The following is a 15,688-nucleotide window of genomic DNA, read 5'->3' as shown; positions in this document are numbered from 1 at the left end:
TGAACTGCTGAATACAAGGATCAGGATACTCAGCTGCCATCATTTGATAATTAATCAGGATGTTACAAATTTCTTGCTTTGCTTTAAGTTTGTAAATTTGTGGTAGCGAGCCCAAAAAATCTCCGACGTGATTGAAAATGAATGTATTTCAATATCATGTTTTTGTGCTATTTTATTTAACAATGTCTGCCGACTGTCATTCCTCTTTTTTAAGTAATTGAGAATGGTATCGTCTTTTTTGTTTCGGCGTCGTCATTTAGTATTCGTAGCCTCAGTACTTGTGGTAGGTTGGCAGTCTGTAAGAGTTTCATTTGCAGCTCGTCCTTCATTTACCTCCCTGTAAGCGACAATACTCTCATCCCCAGATTCGTCAGCAGTATCAGCTCTGTCTACCCTATCTTTCACCACATTAGTGCCACAGTTCTATGCTGAGATACGGTCTCAAGAAAACTCAACTGTTTAAATATTGTCCATTTAGAGTTCTTAGGGGCAGCAGATCTTGTTCCTGATTTATTGTTGTGCTTGAATCTATTGTAGGAGTCTTTAATGTGTTTCCACCGTCTTTTACAATCCTCACCTGTAACGAAAATTATGACATGCATTTTAATGTTAACATTCAAATACTAATCACAGTTTCTTATGCATGTCATGTACATTTACAAAACACATATTGTCTATATAAATAATGATAAGGAATTCTTTTTTCCATTTTTTTACAGATTCATGGGCACAGGAGAAACGATTATGTCTTTGTCGGATGCCTATCGCATATCAGGCAGTTATATTTCCTGGATTATTAGGAAAGTTTTGAACGTATTGAGAACAAAACTGATGCCAACAGCCTTGCCCTCGCCACATGAAAATACTTTTAAGCATGTTGAACAAGATTTCTGGAAGATATGGAATATATCATACTGTGTGGGTAGTATTGATGGCAAACATGTGCGCATGTTGTTGCTGTGGTCTTCAGTCCTGAGACTGGTTTGATGCAGCTCTCCATGCTAATCTATCCTGTGCAAGCTCCTTCATCTCCCAGCACCTACTGCAATCTACATCCTTCTGAATCTGCTTAGTGTATTCATCTCTTGGTCTCCCTCTACGAATTTTACCCTCCACGCTGCCCTCCAAAGCTAAATTTGTGATCCCTTGATGCCTCAGGACATGTCCTACCAACATGTGCACATAAAAGCACCAAAAAACAGTGGATCTCTTTTTTTCAACTGTAAAAATTAACTTTTCCATTGCTCTGCTTGCAATACTTGACGTCAATTACAAATTCATTGTTGTAGATGTTGGCTCTTATGGCAAAGAAGGTGACAGCCGTATTTTTCAAAAATCCGAGATGGGGAAAAAGATTGCCACAAACAATTTTAATTGCCCTGCATCTAAATGCCTTCCCAACAGATATTTTAATGCCGCACTTCATAATTGGCGATGAAGCATTTGCACTTAGTGATTTTGTGATGAAGCCATACTCTCGAAGAGTTGCACGACTGGATCGGTAAAAAGAAATTTTTAGCTACCGTTTGTGTCGTGCTCTTCGAGTAGTAGAAAACGCCTCTGGGTTATAGTCTCAAGTATTTAGAGTGTTTTATACACAAATTGCAATTTTACCAGAATCAGTTGATGACCTGATTATAACAGCTTGTTGCCTACATAATATTCTGCGAGATGCTTATCTTGACGATCAGCCAATTCCCTCCTATCAATGTGAAACATCGACTCAGTCAACAAGTATGACAGAATTGGTGCACAACGGAAGTTTTACAGTGTTGGATTTGAGGTGAGAGATAAGCTTAAACAGTTTTTTTGTAGTACACAGGGCGGAGTACCATGGCAAGATAATGCTGTAAATAACGATAATTCTTATTGACTTCCTACCCTACATCTTTCCACATATTGTCTATCACAAGTGTATTTTTGTATGCATCTAATTTGACGTCATATAGCTGGAGGTTAACACAGACCAAATTGATCAGTTTTTCTTCTTCTTCGCGAGTAAAATCAATATTTACGCTCGGCGACAAGCAACACTACTGGTCTGGGAGCAGCAGTGTCGCCCATCGTGTGCGTGACAGGTACAGGCATGACGTGCAGCGCAGCACTTGTCGCGCCCTGTAAATGAGCTCACATAAGAAATAATAGAAACCAGTAGTGTCGCTTTCGCTGGGGGACACTTCTCTTTGTCACCTGTCTCTGTCGAGTGTCGCTGTCGCTGCGCTCGGAACGTTACCTTAAAATTATTGGACGAGCTTTGTTATTTGGTGTGCAAGATAAATGGCAAAGCCCAAAGTACAAATGATGTAAAATGTAGGCTGGTAATAACTATAAAAGTTTCTTGGAAAAAAATGAGTCAAAGTTTTTCTGAAGGTATTTGTATGGACAACAGTCTTTCATGGAAGTGAAACATGGATGATAAGCAGTTCAGACAAGATGAGAATAGAATTTTTTGGAAACTGGTTTTACTGAATCAAATTGGTGATGATAGAAAGCTTATCCAAGGACATACTACGCCTTGTCTTTTTACGTACTTGATCGGCTGCTGCCTTAACTATTTCACCTCTCAAAGCTACCCATTCTTTTTATACTGTATTTCTTTCCCCCGTTCTTGTCAACCTTTCCCTAATGCTCTCTCTGAAACTCACTACTACCTCTGGTTCTTTCAGTTTATTCAGGTCCCATCTCCTTAAATTCCCATCTTTTTGCAGTTTCTTCAGTTTTAATCTACAGTTCATAACCAATAGATTGTGGTCAGAGTCCACATCTGCCCCTGGAAATGTCTTACAATTTAAAAACTAGTTCCTAAATCTCTTTATTACCATTGTTTTTGTTGTTGTTGTTGTTGTTGTGGTCTTCCGTCCAGTGACTGGTTTGATGCAGCTCTCGACGCTACTCTATCCTGTCCAAGCTTCTGCATCTCCCAGTAGCTACTGCAACCTACATCCTTCTAAATCTGCTTAGTGTATTCATCTCTTGGTCTCCCTCTATGATTTTTACTCTCCAATACTAAATTGGTGATCTCTTGATGCCTCAGAATATGTCCTACTAACTGATCCCTTCTTCTACTCATGTTGTGCCACCTCATTAGTTAAGTGATCTACCCATCGAATCTTCAGCATTCTTCTGCAGCTCCACATTTCAAAAGCTTCTATTCTCTTCTTATGTAAACCATTTATCGTCCATGTTTCACTTCCATACATGGCTACACTCTATACAAATACTTTCAGAAATGACTTTCTGACACTTAAATCTATACTTGATGTCAACAAATTTCTCTTCTTCAAAAACGCTTTCCTTGCCATTGCCAGTCTACATTTTATATCCTCTCTACTTTGAACATCATCAGTTATTTTGCTCCCCAAATAGCAAAACTCATCTACTGCTTTAAGTATCTCATTTCCTAATCTAATTCCCTCAGCATCACCCAACTTAATTCGACTACATTCCATTATCCTCATTTTGCTTTTGTTGGTGTTCATCTTATACCCTCCTTTCAAGACACTGTCCATTCCGTTCAACTGCTCCTCCAAGTCCTTTGCTGTCTCTGACAGAATTACAATGTCATCGGCAAACCTCAAAGTTCTTATTTCTTCTCCATGGATTTTAATACCTACTCTGAACTTTTCTTTTACTGCTTGCTCAATAAACAGATTGAATAGCATCGGGGAGAGGCTACAACCCTGTCTCACTCCCTTCCCAACCGCTGCTTCTCTTTCATGTTCCTCGACTCTCATAATTGCCATCTGGTTTCTGTACAAATTGTAAATAGCCTTTAGCTCCCTGTTTTTTACCCCTGCCACCTTCAGAATTTGAAAGAGAGTATTCCAGTCAACATTGTCAAAAGCCTTCTCAGAGTCTACAAATGCTAGCAATGTAGGTTTGTCTTTCCTTAATCTGTCTTCTATGATAAGTTGTAGGGTCAGTATTGCCTCACGTGTTCCAACATTTCTATAGAATCCAAACTGATCTTCCCCGAGGTTGGCTTTTACCAGTTTTCCCATTTGTCCATACAGAATTGATGTTAGTATTTTGCAGCCGTGACTTAGTTCGGTAATTTTCACATCTGTCAACACCTGATTTCTTTGGGATTGGAATTATTATATTCTTCTTGAAGTCTGAGTGTATTTCGCCTGTCTCATACATCTTGCTCACCAAATGGTAGAGTTTTGTCAGGGCTGGCTCTCCCAAGACTGTCAGTAGGACTATGGGATGTTGTCTACTCCCAGGGACTTGTTTCGACTTAAGTCTTCCAGTGCTCTGTCAAACTCTTCACATCTTCATCTACAGCCTCTTCCATTTCCATAATATTGTCCTCAAGTACATCGCCCTTGTATAGACCCTCTATATACTGCTTCCACCTTTCTGCTTTCCCTTCTTTGCTTAGAACTGGGTTTCCATCTGAGCTCTTGATATTCATACAAGTGGTTCTCTTTTCTGCAAAGGTCTCTTTAATTTTCCTGTAGGCAGTATCTCTCTTACCCCAAGTGAGATAAGCCTCTACATCCTTACATTTGTCCTCTAGCCATCCCTGCTTAGCCATTTTGCACGTCCTGTCAATCTCATTTTTGAGACATTTGTATTCCTTTTTGCCTGCTTCTTTTACTGCATATTTATATTTGCTCCTTTCATGAATTAAATACAATATATCTTCTGTTATCCAAAGATTTCTAGTAGCCCTTGACTTTTTACCTTCTTGATTTTCTGCTGCCTTCACTATTTCACCCCTCAAAACTATCCATTCTTGTTCTACTGTATTTCTTTCCCCCATTCCTGTCAATCATTCCCTAATGTTCTCCCAGAAACTCTCTACAGCCTCTGGTTCTGTCGGTTTACCCAGGTCCCATCTCCTTAAATTCCTGCCTTTTTGCAGTTTCTTCAGTTTTTAACCTACAATTCACAACCAATAGGTTGTGGTCAGAGTCCACATCTGCCCCTGTAAATGTCTTACAATTTAAAACCTGGTTCCTAAATCTCTGTCTTATCATTATATAATCTATCTGAAACCTTCCAGTATCTCCATGCCTCTTCCATGTATACAACCTTCTTTCATGATTCTTGAACCAAGTGTTAGCTATGATTAAGTTATGCTCTGTGCAAAATTCTACCAGGCACCTTCCTCTTCCATTTCTTACCCCCATTCCATATTCACCTACATTTCCTTCTCTTCCTTTTCCTACTATCAAATTCCAGTCACCCATGACTATTAAATTTTCATCTCCCTTCACTATCTGAATAATTTCTTTTATATCATTAGACATTTCTTCAATTTCTTTGTCATCTGCAGAGCTAGTTGGCACATAAACTTGCACCACTGTAGTAGGCGTGGGCTTCGTGTCTATCTTGGCCACAATAATGCGTTCACTATGCTGTTTGTAGTAGCTTACCCGCATTCCTATTTTTTTTTATTCATTATTAAACCTACTCCTGCATTACCCCTATTTGATTTTGTATTTATAACCCTGTATTCACCTGACCGAAAGTCTTGTTCCTCCTGCCACCGAATTTCACTAATTCCCACTATATCTAACTTTAACCTATCCATTTCCCTTTTTAAATTTTCTAACCTACCTCCCCTATTAACGGATCTGACATTTCACGCTCCAATCCGTAGAGTCCAGTTTTCTTTCTCCTGATAATGACGTCCTCCTGAGTAGTCCCCGTCTCCCTTCACTATCTGAATAATTTTTTTTTTTTATCTCATCATACATTTCTTTACTCTCTTCGTCGTCTGCAGAGCTAGTTGGCATATAAACTTGTACTACTGCTGGAGGCGTTGGCTTCATGTCTATCTTGGCTACAATAATACGTTCACTATGCTGTTCGTAGTAGCTTCTGTATTCTCCTGAGCAGAAGTTTTGTTCCTCCTGCCACACAACTTCACTCATTCCCACTATATCTAACTTTAACCTATCCATTTCCCTTTTTAAATTTTCTAACCTACCTACCCGATTAATGGATCTGACATTCCACGCTCCGGTCTGTAGAATGCCAGTTTTCTTTCTCCTGATAACGATGTCCTCCTGAGTAGTCCCCACCCGGAGATCTCAATGGGGGACTATTTTACCTCTGGAATATTTTACCCAAGAGGACGCCATCATCACTTAACCATACAGTAAAGTTGCATGCCCTCAGGGAAATTATGGCTGTAGTTTCCCCTTGCTTTCATCCGTCTGCAGTACCAGCACAGCAAGGCTGTTTTGGTTAATGTTAAAAGGCCAGATCAGTCAATCATCCAGACTGTTGCCCCTGCAACTACTGAAAAGGCTGCTGCCCCTCTTCAGGAACCACGTGTTCGTCTGGCCTCTCAACTGATGCCCCTCCATTGTGGTTGCCCCTACAGTGTGGCTATCTGTATCGCCGAGGCACACAAGCCTCCCCACCAGCGGCAAAGTCCATGGGGGCAAGATGGGGAGGGGGGGGGGGGGGGGGGGGGGTTAAAACTCTCTTTGGAAAGAACGAGAAACTACTGAAAATGTGTGCATGATATAAGGATAAGAAAACAAATTATATGTTAGCACAAGAGGTAAGATTTGTTTTCCTATAGGTTCATTAAAGACATACTTTTTTTGTACTTAAAATTAATCCCATCTTCAGAGACCATTCTAATGGCGTAATTATTTATTTAGAATAGATTTTCGGTACAAATTCTACTTGAACACCACAAGGCAGGTGAGAGAGGAGTTCAATCAGATTTTCCTTTAGCTCTTCTGACAGTACCTGTAACTGCAGTAATTAAAGGTGGACCAAGGGTCTTTTAGTAAGATTCAAAGAGATAAGAAAAGACCAAGACAAGAAATAATGAAAGGTTGATAGATGATGTTAGGAAATACGCTGGAGCATCAAGGGTGCCTATCACTGGAAAAAAAAAAAAAAAAAAAAAAAAAAAGCTGCATAGTATCTTTATTCACCTAGATGCTAAACTTCAACAGGGCAAGGTGGTACAATGGTACAACATTGAACTCATATTCAGGAAGAACAAATCTTGGTCCAGCAATCCAACAATATGTATGGCAAATTGGTTTCCTTCCTTACCATTTCCCAATCTGAGCTTGTGCTGCTTCTCTATTGAATGCATTGTTGATGGACATTAAACCCCTAATGTACTGTCCTTCCATTTATGGAATATTTATGCTTGGCCTCTATACAATGCAGCACAAGAAGGGCAGCCTATTTTCTACAATTTCCAACATCTGGTATGTTTCTTCAGGCTTGTGCAGACAATTCTCTTTTATGTAGTGTGAGCCATATTGCTGCCTAATGAACTTATTCATTCCACTTTTATTCATGTGGAACAGTATATTTTTCTAGTTTAACAGATTTTTATCTACTGTCTAGGACACTGAATAACTTCTTGCCATTCACTGACACACTGGCAAGTCAAAACTATAAACATATCTGCCAAACTGAATAACATTTACTTACATCAGAGTCACTATCATCGGACTTCTCTTCTGCTGGATCAGTTCCAAGAAAAAACTTTAGTGCTGCTACCATAACCTAAAAGATAAAACAAACTTTACATGCAATCTAATTACAAGAAATAATTCAATACTGACTAGCAAATAAGACATTACCTTCACAAATTTTGAAAAGCACGCCGTTGCAATCACATTGACTGTTTTTGCATCATTCCACACATTTTTCTTGTACAGTTCTATCATAATGTCCTTAAACAAAAATATGCAAATTAATAAACTATACACACACACACACACACACACACACACACACACACACCTCTTAAGCCAACTCAGATTCTCACTTTAGTAACAGATCATTAGTTGTAGCCAACACTTAGCATGCTGCTGAAAGAACAGCTGTCATTTTGTTACAAAATCAGTATTCTACTAGAGTAAATATTGTGTGTGTGTGTGTGTGTGTGTGTGTGTGTGTGTGTGTGTGAAAGTCCACAGCTTCAACCGAATTTCTTTCTCAATAGGGCTATTTCAGCTGTAATTGCCATTGTCAATGTATGTGCAAATAACACATAGTATTTTATCATGATTTTCTTAAATTGTTTTTATTTACATTCTATGGCTATATAATGTTGTATATGTAGGTATTTATGTCTAGTTACTCTTCACTTCTTTATCACATTAGTGAGTACTCACTTATTAAATTGCTGTCTATGATTTTGTGATATATGTTTGAATTTTAGCAAATTTGTGAAACTTGTTGCTCCTTTTTCACATTAGCGGATTGTCCAATGTATTTTAGTTTATATTTATATTTTAACAAATTTCTGACACCATTTCTTGTTGCACCAATGATGCTGTTTGGTTAGAAAGTTGCTTTATATAGTTTATTAATTTAGTTCATTAATCGTTTAATCTTTGCTGCTCCTTCTGTCTTTCATTACGAAATGTTTTTGTTATGTCTAAATTTACCCATTATCGCAATTTAATATTTCAATAAAATTTTCTATATGCTTTGTGGTTCTCAGATTTTAAAACCAGAAACACTACTTTTATAATCTCTAGTGTGCTCTTGATATTTGGCTTTTATATTCAATTTGGCATGAACTGGTAATTTTGTCTTCTCTGAGTGGATTCACGATTTAACAAACAGGTTCAACTGTGAGAACATGAATACTCTACAACCAATATTTCAAAGTAAACCACTTCTCAATGCAATGGTTTGTTTGAACACTGCAGTACTTCACAACATATGCCCTGATTTTCCTCGGATCTATTAAGTTAGTTACTAAGTCAGTTATAAGATGACCTAAAATTTAATGTGGGCTTCGAACCACATGTAACTTCATTTTTCACATTAAAAAAGTCACTGCCAGACATGAAACAAGTGATAAGTGATACAGAGCTCTGTTCAAAGATGCAATCTGAAAGCTGTATCACTTTAAATCCTTTAATTTTTATATATGTTCCAAGAGTGGATCCAGTACCAACCATGATGGTCATTACATCATCTTCAATTCAAAATGAAGAAAGCATATTGATTATTTATGGTTTTAAAAGCATTCTTAGTGCCATAGAGCACAGCAGTAAACTAGTTATTGACACAGCTCAAGAAATAACAAAATGTTCTCAAAGAAATAAATACAATTATCTACTTTTGATTAAAGCTTACACAGGCATTTTGTATAACAAAATTGTAGACCAGTTAGCTAAAGGAGCTGCCATATTTTGATCCTTCTTAGATATCCAGTTACTTTTCACTGAATTTACATATCAAGTTAATATGAAAGTCAGATGCCATAGGGAAGAGGAATGGGAACCATCATCTGTTAATAAAGGAGAATATTATAGTTGGATACAACCCCACATGACTGTACAGTGTACACTGTGGAGCTATTTCTACACTCAAGAGAATGAAATTTAATCATGTCAGCTTTCCTTCCCATTTATTTTGTCTACAACTTAGGAATTCTGATACCTGTGACTCCAAAAACTAAGTAAATGTGGAGGACATTAACAATTTAATCTTCACCTGCCCAAAGTACGAGGGCAGTTCAATAAGTAATGCAACACATTTTTTTTCTCGGCCAATTTTGGTTGAAAAAACCGGAAATTTCTTGTGGAATATTTTCAAACATTTCCGCTTCGTCTCGTATAGTTTCATTGACTTCCGACAGGTGGCAGCGCTGTACGGAGCTGTTAAAATGGCGTCTGTAACGGCTGTGCGTTGCAAACAATGGGCAGTGATCGAGTTTCTTTTGGCGGAAAACCAGGGCATCTCAGATATTCATAGGCACTTGCAGAATGTCTACGGTGATCTGGCAGTGGAAAAAAGCACGGTGAGTCGTTGGGCAAAGCGTGTGTCATCATCGCCGCAAGGTCAAGCAAGACTGTCTGATCTCCCGCGTGCGGGCCGGCCGTGCACAGCTGTGACTCCTGCAATGGCGGAGCGTGTGAACACACTCGTTCGAGATGATCGTCGGATCACCATCAAACAACTCAGTGCTCAACTTGACATCTCTGTTGGTAGTGCTGTCACAATTGTTCACCAGTTGGGATATTCAAAGATTTGTTCCCACTGGGTCCCTCGTTGTCTAACCGAACACCATAAAGAGCAAAGGAGAACCATCTGTGCGGAATTGCTTGCTCGTCATGTGGCTGAGGGTGACAATTTCTTGTCAAAGATTGTTTGTTGTTGTTGTGGTCTTCAGTCCTGAGACTGGTTTGATGCAGCTCTCCATGCTACTCTATCCTGTGCAAGCTTCTTCATCTCCCAGTATCTACTGCAACCTACATCCTTCTGAATCTGCTTAGTGTATTCATCTCTTGGTCTCCCTCTACGATTTTTACCCTCCACACTGCCCTCCAATTCTAAATTTGTGATCCCTTGATGCCTCAAAACATGTCCTACCAACCGATCCCTTCTTCTAGTTAAGTTGTGCCACAAACTTCTCTTCTCCCCAATCCTATTCAATACCTCCTCATTAGTTACGTGATCTACCCACCTTATCTTCAGCATTCTTCTGTAGCACCACATTTCGAAAGCTTCTATTCTCTTCTTGTCCAAACTAGTTATCGTCCATGTTTCACTTCCATACATGGCTACACTCCATACAAATACTTTCAGAAACGACTTCCTGATACTTAAATCTATACTCGATGTTAACAAATTCCTCTTCTTGAGAAACGCTTTCCTTGCCATTGCCAGTCTACATTTTATATCCTCTCTACTTCGACCATCATCGGTTATTTTACTCCCTAAATAGCAAAACTCCTTTACTACTTTAAGTGTCTCATTTCCTAATCTAATTCCCTCAGCATCACCCAACTTAATTTGACTACATTCCATTATCCTCATTTTGCTTTTGTTGATGTTCATCTTATATCCTCCTTTCAAGACACTGTCCATTCCGTTCAACTGCTCTTCCAAGTCCTTTGCTGTCTCTGACAGAATTACAATGTCATCGGCGAACCTCAAAGTTTTTACTTCTTCTCCATGAATTTTAATACCTACTCCGAATTTTTCTTTTGTTTCCTTTACTGCTTGCTCAATATACAGATTGAATAACATCGGGGAGAGGCTACAACCTTATCTTACTCCTTTCCCAACCACTGCTTCCCTTTCATGCCCCTCGACTCTTGTAACTGCCATCTGGTTTCTGTACAAACTGTAAATAGCCTTTCGCTCCCTGTATTTTACCCCTGCCACCTTCAGAATTTGAAAGAGAGTATTCCAGTTAACATTGTCAAAAGCTTTCTCTAAGTCTACAAATGCTAGAAACGTAGGTTTGCCTTTTCTTAATCTTTCTTCTAAGATAAGTCGTAAGGTCAGTATTGCCTCACGTGTTCCAACATTTCTACGGAATCCAAACTGATCTTCTACCAGTTTTTCCATTCATCTGTAAAGAATTCGCGTTAGTATTTTGCAGCTGTGACTTATTAAACTGATAGTTCGGTAATTTTCACATCTGTCAACACCTGCTTTCTTTGGGATTGGAATTATTATATTCTTCTTGAAGTCTGAGGGTATTTCGCCTGTCTCATACATCGTGCTCACCAGATGGTAGAGTTTTGTCATGACTAGCTCTCCCGAGGCCATCAGTAGTTCAAATGGAATGTTGTCCACTCCCGGGGCCTTGTTTCAACTCAGGTCTTTCAGTGCTCTGTCAAACTCTTCATGCAGTATCTTATCTCCCATTTCGTCTTCATCTACATCCTCTTCCACTTCCATAATATTGTCCTCAAGTACATCGCCCTTGTATAAACCCTCTATATACTCCTTCCACCTTTCTGCATTCCCTTCTTTGCTTAGAACTGGGTTGCCATCTGAGCTCTTGATATTCATACAAGTGGTTCTCTTCTCTCCAAAGGTCTCTCTAATTTTCCTGTAGGCAGTATCTATCTTACCCCTAGTGAGACAAGCCTCTACATCCTTACATTTGTCCTCTAGCCATCCCTGCTTAGCCATTTTGCACTTCCTGTCGATATCATTTTTGAGACGTTTGTATTCCCTTTTGCCTGCTTCATTTACTGCATTTTTATATTTTCTCCTTTCATCAATTAAATTCAATATTTCTTCTGTTACCCAAGGATTTCTATTAGCCCTCGTCTTTTTATCTACTTGATCCTCTGCTGCCTTCACTACTTCATCCCTCAGAGCTACCCATTCTTCTTCTACTGTATTTCTTTCCCCCATTCCTGTCAATTGTTCCCTTATGCTCTCCCTGAAACTCTCTACAACCTCTGGTTCTTTCAGTTTATCCTCGTCCCATCTCCTTAAATTCCCACCTTTTTGCAGTTTCTTTAGTTTCAATCTGCAGTTCATAACCAATAGATTGTGGTCAGAATCCACATCTGCCCCAGGAAATGTCTTACAATTTAAAACCTGGTTCCTAAATCTCTGTCTTACCATTATATAATCTATCTGATACCTTTTAGTATCTCCAGGATTCTTCCAGGTATACAACCTCCTTTTATGATTCTTGAACCAAGTGTTGGCTATGATTAAGTTATGCTCTGTGCAAAATTCTACAAGGCGGCTTCCTCTTTCATTTCTTCCCCCCAATCCATATTCACCTACTATGTTTCCTTCTCTCCCTTTTCCTACTGACGAATTCCAGTCACCCATGGCTATTAAATTTTCGTCTCCCTTCACTACCTGAATAATTTCTTTTATCTCGTCATACATTTCATCTCTTTCTTCATCATCTGCAGAGCTAGTTGGCATATAAACTTGTACGACTGTAGTAGGCATGGGCTTTGTGTCTATCTTGGCCACAATAATGCGTTCACTATGCTGTTTGTAGTAGCTAACCCGCACTCCTATTTTTTTATTCATTATTAAACCTACTCCTGCATTACCCCTATTTGATTTTGTATTTATAACCCTGTAATCACCTGACCAAAAGTCTTGTTCCTCCTGCCACCGAACTTCACTAATTCCCACTATATCTAAGTTTAACCTATCCATTTCCCTTTTTAAATTTTCTAACCTACCTGCCCGATTAAGGGATCTGACATTCCACGCTCCGATTCGTAGAACGCCAGTTTTCTTTCTCCTGATAACGACGTCCTCCTGAGTAGTCCCTGCCCGGAGATCCGAATGGGGGACTATTTTACCTCCGGAATATTTTACCCAAGAGGACGCCATCATCATTTAATCATACAGTAGAGCTGCATGTCCTCGGGAAAAATTACGGCTGTAGTTTCCCCTTGCTTTCAGCCGTTCGCAGTACCAGCACAGCAAGGCCGTTTTGGTTAATGTTACAAGGCCAGATCAGTCAATCATCCAGACTGTTGCCCCTGCAACTACTGAAAAGGCTGCTGCCCCTCTTCAGGAACCACATGTTTGTCTGGCCTCTCAACAGATACCGCTCCGTTGTGGTTGCACCTACGGTACGGCCATCTGTATTGCTGAGGCACACAAGACTCCCCACCAACGGCAAGGTCCATGGTTCATGGGGGGGTTCAAAGATTGTTACAGGCGATGAAACATGGGTTCATCACTTCGAACCTGAAACAAAACGGCAATCAATGGAGTGGCGCCACACCCACTCCCCTACCAAGAAAAAGTTTAAAGCCATACCCTCAGCCGGTAAAGTCATGGTTACAGTCTTCTGGGACGCTGAAGGGGTTATTCTGTTCGATGTCCTTCCCCATGGTCAAACGATCAACTCTGAAGTGTATAGTGCTACTCTTCAGAAATTGAAGAAACGACTTCAGCGTGTTCGTAGGCACAAAAATCTGAACGAACTTCTCCTTCTTCATGACAACGCAAGACCTCACACAAGTCTTCGCACCCGAGAGGAGCTCACAAAACTTCAGTGGACTGTTCTTCCTCATGCACCCTACAGCCCCGACCTCGCACCGTCGGATTTCCATATGTTTGGCCCAATGAAGGACGCAATCCGTGGGAGGCACTACGCGGATGATGAAGAAGTTATTGATGCAGTACGACTTTGGCTCCGACATCGACCAGTGGGATGGTACCATGCAGGCATACAGGCCCTCATTTCAAGGTGGCGTAAGGCCGTAGCATTGAATGGAGATTACGTTGAAAAATAGTGTAGTGTAGCTAAAAGATTGGGGAATAACCTGGTGTATTTCAATGCTGAATAAAACAACCCCTGTTTCAGAAAAAAAATGTGTTGCATTACTTATTGAACTGCCCTCGTATAATCAACATAGAGAACAATTGCATTCACAACTTAGCAATCTTAGAGTTCCATTCTGAACAAGCACTATTAGTCTTCTAATGAAGAATGATAAAGCAGTGCTTTGATGTCAGACACAATTTATTTTAGTGATCAGTTTTAAAATTTGGCCACAAAACTCAGACAAAGTGCAATCACCACTTTACTTAAGGAATCATTTATATCCCAAAGGGAATTGAGTTGTCTTGATTTTCTTTTTTTTTTCAGTATTTAGAAATTAAGGTTGTCTTTGTTTACCCGATAGTGAAGAAACAACATTTAGTTGAAGTATGTTCATGTCTAAGTTAAAGAAAATCCCATTTTTCTTTTAACTGTTAATGTCTAAATAGTGTACTCATAACGAAGATTAAATAAAAAAATTAATTGCGCCTGGCTGATGATGTTGATTATATACATCTTGTAAAGAGAATGTTGTTACAGCAAACATTCTCAACCAGGCAGATCAGAGGTCGACAATATGGTTCACAACCACATCTCTCTATGCACAATAACCCTTATCCAGTAGCAGCTCTTTATCACAATGATACATTTAATACTGCAAAAGTAAAAATAAATATTTTATTTGTGAAACAAATTATATGAGGACTATTAGGTTCTTAGTGTGACTGTATTTCAGAGCAATTAACAACACTTTACACCTAGTTCTGGTATTCACTATTGCAGTGAAGTAGATATTATTAAAAATATATTATTTTACAGCACATACCACTGACATTTTGGCTGCTTTGGAATTAGTATCCTTCAGCATACTATACATGAAGTTCTGCAAGGTCTGAAAAATTACAATAGAGACTATATTTTAAACACATATCAGGCTGCCATGTAATGCATTAAAATATGAGGCATTCAGCTGCTTTTCCTGCCACAGGACTAACAATGCCAGTACATAATATACTCAAATGAAAGCTTAAAGAAAAGCAATGTAAAGTTAATAATGACATATAATTTACAAGGATAAAAAAGCAACATAGCAAATTTTTTGTTTATTAGAAGTTGCACAGATAAAATTACAACAGAAATAGGAAGCAGACAAAAAAATCAACCCAACCTTCTTTTATGTTTCTCCCTCAAGACACTTCCTGCACATTTGCCACATACTTGAGTATTTTGAGTGTGAGACTTGCTGTTTCACATCACCATGAATTATACAAAGTACATCCGACTAAAAAGAAATTTCATTCAAATCACAATTGATATGTTTCCAAGGGCTACAGATGCGCACCAGAATTTACAAGTATGCACACTGGAATGAGGAATAGAAGTGCAGTAAGCCACTGGCTGTATCACATCACCAATTTTCTGAAATTTAAATCCTAGTTGTTACAGTACGCTACCTTTCCTTCGCCTTCATCTGCAATTCAGAGTCACTCTCAGTTCACTCTGTTACCCTTAAACTTATTCCCTAGGTGCCTCTCTCCATCACCAAAGAAACTCATTAATCAATTCAGAAGGGCAGAGATACAATATCCAGTTTTCATGTGTGCAGAAGTTTCATGCCAGCTGTTCTATTTTCAGCAACTAATTGGTACACATGCACACTACAGTATACTGTGAAAAATC

The 15,688-nt window shown here is 39.1% G+C and overlaps 1 protein-coding gene across 2 annotated transcripts in view; it reads right to left on the bottom strand.

Annotated features, from left to right (window-relative positions):
- The window catches only part of LOC126186750 (protein SDA1 homolog), a 200,755-nt gene that overhangs the window by 104,530 nt on the left and 80,537 nt on the right, over window positions 1-15,688 (bottom strand). For both annotated transcript variants that reach the window (XM_049928238.1, XM_049928237.1), the window contains 3 exons: window positions 14,835-14,900; window positions 7,575-7,667; window positions 7,423-7,497 (listed from right to left, as the gene is read on the bottom strand). In XM_049928238.1, coding sequence (XP_049784195.1) covers window positions 7,423-7,497; window positions 7,575-7,667; window positions 14,835-14,900 — 234 coding nt within the window. The remainder of the gene's footprint in view (window positions 1-7,422; window positions 7,498-7,574; window positions 7,668-14,834; window positions 14,901-15,688) is intronic.

The sequence above is a fragment of the Schistocerca cancellata genome, chromosome 1 (assembly GCF_023864275.1).
Source record: "Schistocerca cancellata isolate TAMUIC-IGC-003103 chromosome 1, iqSchCanc2.1, whole genome shotgun sequence".
Taxonomy (NCBI): Eukaryota; Metazoa; Arthropoda; class Insecta; order Orthoptera; family Acrididae; genus Schistocerca; species Schistocerca cancellata.
The sequence above is the reverse complement of the archived record's forward strand: the minus strand, read 5'-3'. Positions and strand labels throughout refer to the sequence as shown.